This window comes from Drosophila serrata, unplaced genomic scaffold (assembly GCF_035046125.1).
Source record: "Drosophila serrata isolate PLE 108 unplaced genomic scaffold, ASM3504612v1 contig_165, whole genome shotgun sequence".
In the NCBI taxonomy this organism is placed as follows: domain Eukaryota; kingdom Metazoa; phylum Arthropoda; class Insecta; order Diptera; family Drosophilidae; genus Drosophila; species Drosophila serrata.
In genome coordinates this window covers 4385452-4397711 of record NW_028257063.1, presented here as the reverse complement: position 1 = coordinate 4397711, position 12260 = coordinate 4385452, and the positions used below count along the sequence as shown (strand labels likewise).

Genomic DNA, 12260 nt, shown 5'->3' with positions numbered 1-12260 from the left:
GCTGCCAGACATTAATCATTTGGCGCACCAAGGGGTTAAGCGGGGCGGCGTTCTTGTAATGTGTGCGGCCGGGGGAAAGGGTTAAAGGGGGTTACACCATGGACACCGGACAGCAGCGGGATTAATGTACGCGGACAAGGTATTTGAATGGGCCGTTTTTATGGTCACATTTATTGAATTTATAACGTAATATACTCGTGCAACTGTGACTCACTCTCACTCACTCACTCACTCACTCCTCTTTCCCTGAAAGGTCATAAAAAATTATGCTTAAACAAAATACTTGTTGGCCATCTATAAATTCAGCAAAATATTACTAAACTTAAATTGACTTTTTATGAAGTTATATCTGCGAATGCGAACGCGTGCCATAAAAAATCACTTAAGCGAATCTCAAGCGAGAGAGAGAGAGAAAAACTCCCACGCACAGTGGAGACTCGCTGCATGCGAATAAACTGTCATACGTATACGTAATGGCCTTTATAACGCCACAGTTCTTACGTGCAAACACAAAACACAGAAACAAATGTCGCCGGTGCAAAAAAACGTGAAATGAAACCCAAAACCAAACCGTAAATCATTCACGGCGAATTAAGACGTTTTTTTTTTGTTTTTGTATTTGTTTTTATTTTTTATTTCACACTCTTGAAGGCAACTGCGATTTTGTTGTTAATTTTGTTGTTGTTTGCCCGTCTGTCAGTCGCTCGCAAAAGCCACAAATTAAATATATCTACCATAATGGTTTATATATGTAGTATATATACTAAAAAGATTACTTGTTATACATTTTATTTATGACTTGGCTAATGGGTTTTTTAGTTAGTTAGATCATCGGTTAAGAATATTAACAAATTTTATAAGTCAAAGGTTTTGTTGATATATTTGTCATGCGAAATTTTTAAATTTATATTGTTTTATATTTATTATTATTATTTTTGTTTAAATTTAATATAAAATGTGTCTTATACAAGACTTTTTTATTTACTTATTTGCTTTTTGGTGAATTTTTAAGTATATTACTTCTTTATATATTTTAATTAGCAAGTTAATAGATGTTTAAAATAAAATGTGGCTTATAGAACAGTTTTAATGTTTTTTTATATCCTTCTGGTGGTTCTCAAGTTATTTATTTATAACTATTTATTTATAGTACCTATATTACTAAAGTTATTATAATTTCACTCTTTGTGAATGATATTTGTTATCAAATACCTTCCAAAAGAAGATAACTTCAGGAAACAATTTAGTTCTTTAGTTTATTATTGTTTAAATTTAAATATTTATTTAAAAAGAAAATCCCCTTATTTTAATTTATTAAGTTATTAATCATTTTGGTGGTTCTCAAAATAAGTTATTTATTTATATCAAATATATTTCAAAAGTTATTATAACTTCACTCTTTGTGAATGATATTTGTTATCAAATACCTTCCTTTAGTTCCTTAGTCTATTATTGTTTAAATACTTTAAATATTTATATAACAAAAACTCCCTTTTATTAGAATTTATTTAATTATATAATTATTTTAAAGAAAATATTTTTAATTATGAAAAATGTTGATATATACTTATCACTTTATTATTTTTTGTTGTTGCCATGACTTTTGATAGCTTACCTTGATGCTGTGATCCACTGTACTGGCTTACACCACTCTGAACCCCCCTCTTAACCCCCTTACGTCCACCTCTCTTAACCCCTCCATTCGTTTAACCCATTGCCGCCTGCAATGACAGACACATTTAACACCTACGCTCGCCAATGTTGACGCTGCACTTCAGCTTGAAAAAAAAGCTCTGCAAAAGCGGCGTCTGCTGCCGCGTTTGACGCCGTCGCCGGGCCGTCAAGGTGTCAATTTGTGCCGCTGGCACACTCGCACACCTGCAAACACACACACACACACTCACTCAAACACACCATGGATTTGACGACTATATGCAAATTTAATGGCTAAATTAGATGGAGGGAGAACGCGAAAGAGAAAAACAAAAAGCAACAAGGGAGGAGGAGGAATTTAATTTAATAATATAATGTTAGTAAAAGTCAGACTCAGACGCCGTTTATTAGGCGTGTGATTATGCTCACAGATAGCGAGTTTTCAAAAAAAAAACTCAATTTGCATAATGAATTTAATTCGAATTGTAATTCCCCGCAATTGTCGCCAGATAAAAAATCGTTTGATCTGGCGCATTTGTTAATTGAGTAATTAATGCCGACGCCCACGGCAAAAACTATAACAATATCAAGATAGATCCACAAGATGGGACCACCCACAGATACAAAGATACTAAGATACAGCTCCGGCAATCAAATAAAAATTATGCAAAAATTCTTTTTGTGTTAACGACGACAACGATGGGCATGTATAATTTAAATGTTTATTAAATTATTTAGTTGTGAATTTATGAATCTATTTATACAAAAAACGAAGAAACACACGCAACCTTCAGTTTCTTTTGTATCTTTCTCTCTCTGAAGATTCTTTCTTGAAGATTTCATTCGTGTTGCGTGTGCTCTGGACTAGAATATGGTACAACTTAATCGTTTAGTTAGTCCTAAGACACCTTACACGCTATATGCACTCTCCATATAAATACTAAATCGTAGATATTGCTCGATCTCCTAGCAGGCCTCCTTCGTGGCAGCCGCCGCCGCACTGGCCGCCTCCTGGAGCTCCTGCATCTCCTCCTCCTCGCGGGTCAGCGGCACCGTCGAATGATTGTACAATCCCTGGGCCATCAGCTGGAGAGCCAGCGGATTCTTTGTTCCGCTCGACTTTTTCAGCTTGGCCCGCTTGTTCTGGAACCAGATCTTGATTTGGGCCTCGTTCAGGCCCAGTTCACCGCTCAGCTGCTGGCGCCTTTTCTCTGTCAGATAGCGATTCTCATTGAATTCGTGCTGAAAGGGGGGAGAAAAATTTGGTCCATAAATTTTATTAGTTAAGGGAAAAAATATGGTACTTTCTATAGGGAGAATGTATCTCTAAAATTTAATTATTAAAGTTTAAAGAAAGAACTTGAGGAGTGCTTAAAACTTCAAGTAATTAAAGTAGTTTACTTAAGAGGGAAGTTATTCCTAGCATTCCTAAGATACTTGTATCTTTCAAGTATAATGTGAGAGCAGAAAATATCGATTTATCTTAACTGAAATCGATAAATCGTTCATCTTTATACCCTTGCAGGGTATTATAATTTCAGTCACAAGTTTGCAACGCAGTGAAGGAGGCACCTCCGACTATATAAAGTATATATATTCTTGATCAGGATCAACAGCCGAGTCGATCTAGCCATGTCCGTCTGTCCGTCTGTCCGTCTGTCCGTCTGTCCGTCTGTCCGTCTGTCCGTCCGTCCGTCTGTCCGTCTGTCCGTCTGTCCGTCTGTCCGTTTCTACGCAAACTAGTCTCTCAGTTTTGAAGCTATCTGAATGAAACTTTGTAGTTAGCCTTGTATATACTCTCACTCGTATATATGTCGGAACGGGCCGGATCGGACGACTATATCATATAGCTGCCATAGGAATGACCGGAAAATTTTTACAAAAAAAAGTTTAACTTTTTCAGTTTTCAATAGAATTGAATCAAATTTGAGATATAGCCATTTTACTATACTCTTCAATTTTGTACGAAATTTTATAAAAATCGGACTACTATATCATATAGCTCCCATAGGAACGATCGAGAAATTAATACAATTAAATTTATAACTTTTTTAGTTTTCAGCTGATTTTCATCAAATTTGAGGTATAGCCATTTTATATAAGTCTTAAATTTTGTGGCAAATTTCATGAAAATCGGACGACTATAGGTTCTATACTACTATATAGGTGCCATACAAACGATCGTTTGATGTGGAGGAAAAATGCAAATCAGTGAATGTAAAACTGCAAATATAATATGTATAGGTGAATGAAATGAAAGCAGGTATTACTTCATTGTTTTTTAACACAAATATATATAATTTATATTGTATGGATTCCTATTCATAGAAGTTCTATCTGCAAGGGTATATAAACTTCGGCGTGCCGAAGTTAGCTTCCTTTCTTGTAAATTGATATTTTTTGGTGCTTTAAAAGCATATACTGTTTAATATATCGGAACAACAAACAAAGAACAAAAAAAAATAGACACAATTGCAGTATTTTATCTTTTTTTAGGTTATAATGAGATTTTATCATTAAATTCTATCTTTTTCGATAGTTAAGCATTCGAAACATCAAAGTCTACGATATTATCGTTATACAACTATATTTAAACATGGCAATTTAAGTGCGATGAACGCAAATACATTCTGTTTAATATAGCAAATCTATATTTTATAAAATAGTTATTTTAATAATAGCGAAAGTTACTTCAACGTTACATTGGAAATTTAATTACATCTAAAATTTCTCTAAATTAAAGTAAACGATATTTTAGATGAGGATATTTTTCGATATTTATTATATCGGGGTTTTTCTTGCTTTAAATGTATGTAAAGCTTAAAAATGTAAAGAAAGTCGTAAGAAATACTTGGAATTTAATGTTAAAGAAGTAGTAAATAAACAAATAATAGGTAGAAGTAGTAAAAATTAAGGTTTTAGAAGAGTCTTACTAAACTTCTACCCTAAAAGATATATTTCTAATTTAATTTTTCAAAGGATTTATACTTTTATTAAGATTTTTTTAAGTAAATCCAAAGGGGATAATAATTTAATAATAATTAAATCCAAATAATAGGTAAATCCAAAAGGAATTTAATTCTTATCGAACTCACCTTCAGTCTCGCCAACTGTGTGCCACTGAAGGCCGTTCGCGGCCGCTTGTCCTCCGGTGTGCCACCGTCCGTGACCTCGCCCTTTTCACCGCCCACACCACCGCCTCCGGCAGCACCGCCACCCGCCGCTGCACTGGATGTGGCTGGCTTTTTGGGCTTTCGCGTTCGCGGACCTGGAACGTGGAAGTGAGAAAAACACAATAAGGATGAGGAGGTCATAAAAATTCCAGGGAGCGCTTAATGGGCACCAACATGACTGGGAACTGGACGGGGAGACTCACACTGAAACTGAAACTGAACCTGCAGCTGGACCTGTGGCTGTGCCTCAACCTGACTGCCAACTCATTGGGCGGACATAAATCCTGCGCCTCATATATGCAGCGACGATGCCCGGCAATTAATTCACATTTAAATGCGTCCAGTCAACCCCCAGAAGGAAATGCTCCTCCTCCTCCCTCCCTCCCTCTCCTTCTGCTGACTTCCTTACCAGCTAAAACAATTAAAGTTTTTTGGTTGGAAAATTTGCTCGCGTCATTTTCCCCAGAATGTAATCAACGCAATGACTTTTGACTGTGGCTAATTTTCCCGGCCATGTCCTGCGAGGAAAACCTCCCCTAAAAAACACCAAAAGGAAGCAGCGACTTGAGTTGTCTTGGATTTAATTAACAACATTTTGGGGCGGACAGCGGGACAGGCGCAGAGAATCGCTTCACTTGATGTGGGTCCTTTCGAGCAAATAAAATTCTATTCGAAGAAAAGGGCTGTTGCGGAGACAGTATTCAAAAGTTATAAGCTCGTTTTCCGGAAATAGTTTAACAAAGTCCTAGAGCCAAGAGAGAAAATGGAAAATGCTAGAGATGAAGCAATTATGAGGTTTTCACTAATGGGAATATTTTGGTCAGCAAAAGAAGGAAGGAGACTTTCGACGACTGACCCAACCGCAAGATGTTTCCTAAAAACACTAAACTGAAAATATGTGGCAAGTATTTTGTAATTTAAGGGCTACATCTATCATAAGGCATTTTGGGGGCAAGTGTCTTGTGGAAATTGCTTAGAGAAATTGTTGAAGAAATTCTTTTAAGAAAAGTGTCCAGCCGGAAAATACATGAATGCCAGGATGAGGAATATATTAAGCTGACTCTTTAAAATAGATTTTAGTTGGTAATAGTATTTAAGTGTTAAATGTTAGGTTCTTTTAAAATAAATAAAGTCGAAGCTGTTATATGACAATTTTCAAAAAAAATCAAAGTTTAAAAAACTTATAACTAAGCCAATAAATCATTAATTACAATTTGGAAAAAAGTCCTGTGCTAGTTTTTATTAGTTTTATAAATCTGCATACTCCATTTAAAATGTAATAAATTTAAATTTGTTATGAACTTTTGACAATTTTTACACCTTTAAAAATGTTGAAAATTTTGAAAACTTAAATTGTTGCCAAATATAGCTACAACGACTCGGCTGTTGATGCTGATCAAGAATATATATGATTTATAGAGTCGGAAATGACTTCTTCGCTGTTTTGGAAGCTTCTAACTAAAACTATAATACCATTTTTTGAGCCGATATTTATATATAATTTTATATGACAATTTTTAGGTAAAATCAAACTTTAAAAAACTCATAACTAAGCCAAAAAATCATTAATTTCAAATTGGAAAGAAGTCCTGTGCTAATTTTTATTAGCTTTACAAATCTGCATACTCAGTTAAAAATGTAAAAAATTTTAAATTTTTTATAACTTTTTCACTTTTTCACCACTTGAAAAATGTTGAAAATGTTGAAAAAATTCAATTGTTTCCAAATATAGCTACAACGACTCGGCTGTTGATGCTGATTAAGGATATATATGATTTATGGGGTCGGAAATGACTTCTTCACTGTTTTGCAAACTTCTAAATGGAATTATAATACCCTTCAAGGTTATATATATATAAAAAAAAACCCTATATTTATAATCGATAACAAAGCCTTCTTTCTTCCACTTCAAGTCTCTTTCTTCCATGTCCTTCCATGTCATGAAAATGCCATTATATCGATCCTGTGATTTTTCCAATGACTGAATCCAAGTTCTTAACCTTTTTCCCCGTACTTACTTCGACCTGGAAAGAGAAAGAAAAGAGATAGATATACATTAGAACAGTTTGCACAAAAAGCGACTTTGGACAATTTAAAATTTAATTTACTTTTAACGTGAATCAATAAAATATCGGAAATTGATTAAATTCCACGACGTCAGAGGGAAAGGAAACTTTTCCGCCTGCCCGAAACGTGCGAAAATTCCCGGGAACTACAGAGCCATTACCAAGGGGGGGTTGTGGGGGCGGTGGGTGGGTTGGAGGGAGGTTAAAAAAAACAACCTTCAAAACAAATGTAGCGGCACTAATGGCAACGCGACCAAGTCATGCCCTAAGTTAAATCGTTGGAAAAATTGAACAAATCAATTTTGTCAACAAAATGCCAAAGCTGCCGACGGGCGCGAAATTAAACCAGAGAAATCCAAAAAGTCTCGAAAGGGCGGCAGGGCTACGGGTCTGACAAGTGGGCGTGGCTGTTGTAAGGTGTTATCACGGTTTTAAATTTCACACGCAGCCGACAATAAAAAACAAACTGAAACTCTAAAGAAGGGAGAAGAAGGAGCAGGAATGGTAGCTGGGCCAGACCTTGAACCTGTCAGACAGCCGGGAGACGTTGACGACTGGGAAAATCCAAGTCATGGTGACCTCCGGGAAAAATCACCAACACCACCCCATCCCACCCACTGTATAAAAACGCATGTTGGCAGGGCGGAGATAAGCTCAAGCTCAAGCTGCATGCCAAGGCGTAGCAAGGACATTGCCAAGGGGTTGCCAGAGTTATCCTGGTTTCCTTTTCCTTTTTTTTTGTTTTGTGTGTGCCTTACGCCTTACAATGCAACAATTGCCTTTTCCTCCTCTCTCACTTCTTGGTGGAAAAATTGTGATTTATAGCGTGTTAAATTTTTCATTGCTTTGCTGCGCAAATTTGACACAATAAAAGTTTTCCAAGTTTTTCTTTTGTCAAGGAAAAAAGGGAGGGATTTTTGGGAAGGGCAAGGGAGCTAAGGGAGTTTTTGGTTTAAATTGGCTTTAATACAAATTATATTAACTCAATCAATGTTGGAATTGGTGGTGGTGGAGTTAGGTATTTAGGTCTTTGAGGTGGAATGGGCTAAAGGTTGAAAAAATTAAAGGCAATTTATTTAATTTAATTGAATAGGTTTTAGGTTTGAAATTGATATTTTTAATAATTAATAACATATAACAGATTAATAAAATTTTTTTTACAAACTATACTAAAATAATGCACAGTGCTTTATTACTTTAAAAGACCTCGAGTCTACAATATTTACTTACTTCCAAACAAATTAAATTATTTATTAAATTCCCTAAATAAATCTGCCTCTCACTTTTTCAAAATATACAAAAGACACCTTCTCTGCGCTTCTCAAAAAACCAAATTGAGTTTGCCTCTCGTTTACTCTTTCTCAAAAATAATACTTTCCTCTCTTTCACTCTCTCAAAAAAGTGCCCTCCTCTGCGCTTCTCAACCAGTGTACTTAAGCACCTAAGCAAACACAATTTTTATTGTTCTTCTTCTTGTTCCTTTTAAAGTGTCTTATTAAATTTGAATTTAAATCCAACCTTTGGCTAATATAAAATTTGTGTCGCAAAAAAAAAAACAACAACCAAAAGTCATTATGTTATATTTCTTATCAATTTTACGGATATATAATATTTATTTACCAACTCAAATTCTCATTCTTCCAAAAAATAAACAATGAGACCTTCCCTATGCTTCTCAAAAAATAAAATTGTGTTTGCCTCTCTGTTACTCTCCCATAAAAATGACACTTTCGTCTCTTTCACTCTCTCCAAAAAAGTGCCCTCCTCTGCGCTTCTCAACCAGTGTACTTAAGCACCTTAGCAAACACAATTATTTTTGTTCTTCTTCTTGTTCCGTTTAAAGTTACTAATTAAATTTGAAGTTAAATCAAAGCTTACTCTATTATTAAAATGTGTGTTAAATCAAAGTATCCAAATCCAATTACTGCTAAACAAATCCGGCAAAAACAGAAGCCAACTTCGTGGCCTTGTTTCTGGTACCCCACCAAGCCTGCAGAGAGAGTGTAAGTAACAACAAAAACAAAGACGCACATTCACATAAATTCCAGTTCATCATCATCCAAAATAAAAAAGAACAACATGCAAGAGTCAAGGCCCCAAGAACAGACGGCGGAGAAAAACAAAAACAGAAAACGGGAAGATGTCTTCATCATCAGCAGCAGCAGGCCGGGAATGACCCAACTTGGCGATGCCAACTGCTAACTGCGAGAGGAGAGTCTGGACCAAAAAAAAAAAGAGCTAAAGATGAAGATGAAGCTGAAGCTGGAGCCGCCACTGGGGCATATGTTTAAAATAAACGCATTTGTTTTATTTATGCTTAACATGAGTTACAAATGCCAAAAGAAGCAGAAGCTAAGGCAGGCACAAAAGGAATCTTATGGCCAACGGGCCAGGTGAGTCTTTTACCTTTATTGACGCAATGGCAATGAATGAGAGTGCTTGCAATTAACTTGGTTCTTGAAGGATTTTTCTTTTTTTAGTATTTCGGAACGACACTTGTTACTCACGGGCCACAAAATTGCCAACTTGCACCGAAATTGACATATAAAGATCTCAAACTAACGGGCCACACAAAGCGTCACAGGGGAGCCCACAAACAGATACAGATACGGATACATATGGAGATACAGATACAGATGGAGATGGAGTTGGAGTTGGAGCCGGTCCGATCAAGAACCAGTCACCTAAGCCCCACCAAGCTTCGTTGTAAGCGATCTGTTTTGTGGCAATCGCAGCTCGTATCTGTCTCTAATGATCGCACATTCGAGCCGAGATCATTAATAAGCCATAAAAGACAACGACTGAGAGAGAGGAAGGGAAATTTACATACAAGCGGAAAGTGAAAGCGATCGCTTTGATTGATGGCCTGATCGATTGATAATCATGGTTCTCGAGCCCACGCATAATACAAAACCCAAACCCCATGGAAAGACAGGCAAATTAACGCTGCGGTTTTTTCGGGCGACAACTCTGATGGATATTGACATGACGACGCACCGCTCATCGATTTGATTGCACATTTAATTGAAGTGATTGACGCCCCGGTGACACTCGCAATCGATGACAAACGATGCCGATGCCGATGCCGATGTTGTGTTTGTGTTAGCCAGGCTAACTTTGTCAACGTTTTGTCTATCGCTCAATCGATGGCAACAAAAATAGCCAAGTCAAGTCGACTCCAAGTTAGTCAGGTAGCTCGCCAAACGCCAAAGGCTAAGCGACAACATTCCATCGCATAATTTGCTCTCCTGCATGAAAATATTTTTAAAGCATATTTCTTAATTGCTCTATCAGTGACGACAACGACAACGGCGGTATTTACACTGCCACTAGCCATGGGGCTAATTTGCATAGCCCTTGCCAGCTTTGCATATGAAATTGCATTTAGCCAAAAGGAACTTTGCTTTTAACCGCTCCTTTTGACTCTGTGGCAAAGGCGCTTCATTGAATATGCTTTATGTACGAGGTTCAAGGTGTCAAAACATGTTGCTTCAAACGCAAATTGAAGTCGGCAAATGAAAGAAAAGGAGCTTTCAGGTGATTAGGGGAATTATTTGTGAATAATTGAAGAGAATAAATTAAGGTGTCATTGATTTTAAGACCGAATTCAAGGTTTAAGTCAGCTTTAAGTTAAAAAAAAAGATATCCTTACAATCTAACCTAAAGATCCCAAGTAAACCCAACTTCCTGGGTAACCCAAAGTCCCCTAAATAGAGATATATTTCCCCCTTAAACCATTTCCTATTAGATAATCTCAATCTCAAAGGCAAGTTCCTCTTAAGGGGGAATCCTCTCTTTAAATATGCTTTTCATTGAATATGCTTTATGTACGAGGTTCAAGGTGTCAAAACATGTTGCTTTAAACGCAAATTGAAGTCGGCAAATGAAAGAAAAGGAGCTTCCAGGTGATTAGGGGAATTAAATGTGAATAACTGAAGAGAATATATTAAGGTGTCATTGATTTTAAGACCGAATTCAAGGTTTAAGTTAGCATTAAGTTAAAAAAAAAGATATCCTTACAATCTAACCTAAAGATCCCAAGTAAACCCAGCTTTCTGGGTAACCCAAAGTCCCCTAAATAGAGATATATTTCCCTTAAACCATTTCCTATTAGATAATCTTAGTCTCAAAGCCAAGTTCCTCTTAAGGAGGAATCTCCCCTCTAAAAAAACTGGTTGAAACTGGCTGGAGATGCCGAAATGCAACCTTTTATGCGCTCTCACACCTTTAGCGACTTAATACTCTGGCAGAGATATCGCTTACATTTATAGCATTGATTGGGTCCATGAGCCTGGCTGGGCCGCAGAGCAACAACTGGTTTGACAAATTGCAAACCGCATTTTCCGCTGATATTAGCAAACAATTTCATTAAGAAACTGTAATCAATCCGAATGGCATGGCATGGCTTGGCATGGAGCATCAGGTGGCCTGAACAACTGCCACTGGGATTGGTTTTGGATTTGGGTTTGAGTTTGAGAGATACGAGATCCAAGCTGCGTGATTGTCTCAAGTACGGCGACACTGATATGGGCAGCCAAAGTATCTGTATCTGTATCTGTATCTGTATCTGTAGAGCTGCTGCTTGTATCTGTATCTGTATCTGCGCCTTAATAGACTCGTTTCTTTGGCTTTTGTGCAATTGAGGTGTGAACGTTTTACGCTTCTATGGTTATTTCGACTAAATTAGTGCACTTTTATGGGCTCTCAATTAACGCAATCCTCCGGGTCTACGATCTCAGATCTCAAGTTTTAAGCTCCAGTTTCTCCTTCAATTAGATCACTCAAAGTCTGAGAGCGATCTGAGTTTCTGACTTTCACCCTAATGAACACATCATTGACTCTGATCTTGGGTGGACCACCCGAAACGAAAGGTTTACAAAACATATATCGTCAGATCGATCCATCGATCGATCGGGAAGAGAGTGTTTGTTTATTTTGTTACTCTGTCGTCAGTCGGTTTCATTCAGAGGGAACCATAAAAATAAAATTAAATCGAAGAACGCTGCGATCTCTGAGGCGATCGTCCGACAATCAAGCCGCCACTAATGAATATTTAGATTGGCCAGAAAAGAGGGGGAAAAAAAAAGAAGAAGTCAAAGCCAGCGGCAGCAGGCCCCAAAAATAATTTGTAGATCAATAAATGTTCGCTTTATGGCTCTATTAGCGGCGATAACCCTACGTGGTCATCGTGTGTGGCCCCCAAAAAGAAAAAAAAATGTTTCTGGGTTGCAAAACAAATATGCGAATAAGTGTGTTCACACCAGGGCGATGCCAACATTAACATCAATCTTCCACGGATCACCGAGATGCAAACCACTCGAGAAGGACCACACCAAAGGTCCAGCCTCCTCCTTTTACTGCTCCTCCT

The 12260-nt window shown here is 37.1% G+C and overlaps 1 protein-coding gene across 1 annotated transcript; it reads right to left on the bottom strand.

The window, feature by feature from the left end:
• Nucleotides 1-2361: 2361 nt before the first annotated feature.
• Nucleotides 2362-9510, bottom strand: inv (invected). Its single transcript, XM_086827380.1, has 3 exons — nucleotides 9456-9510; nucleotides 4749-4921; nucleotides 2362-2895 (listed from the first exon to the last, which is right to left on the bottom strand). The coding sequence occupies exons 1-3, from the start codon at nucleotides 9508-9510 to the stop codon at nucleotides 2620-2622; spliced, it is 504 nt and encodes a 167-aa protein (XP_086683506.1). The 3' UTR covers nucleotides 2362-2619.
• Between the last annotated feature and the right edge of the window lie 2750 nt (nucleotides 9511-12260).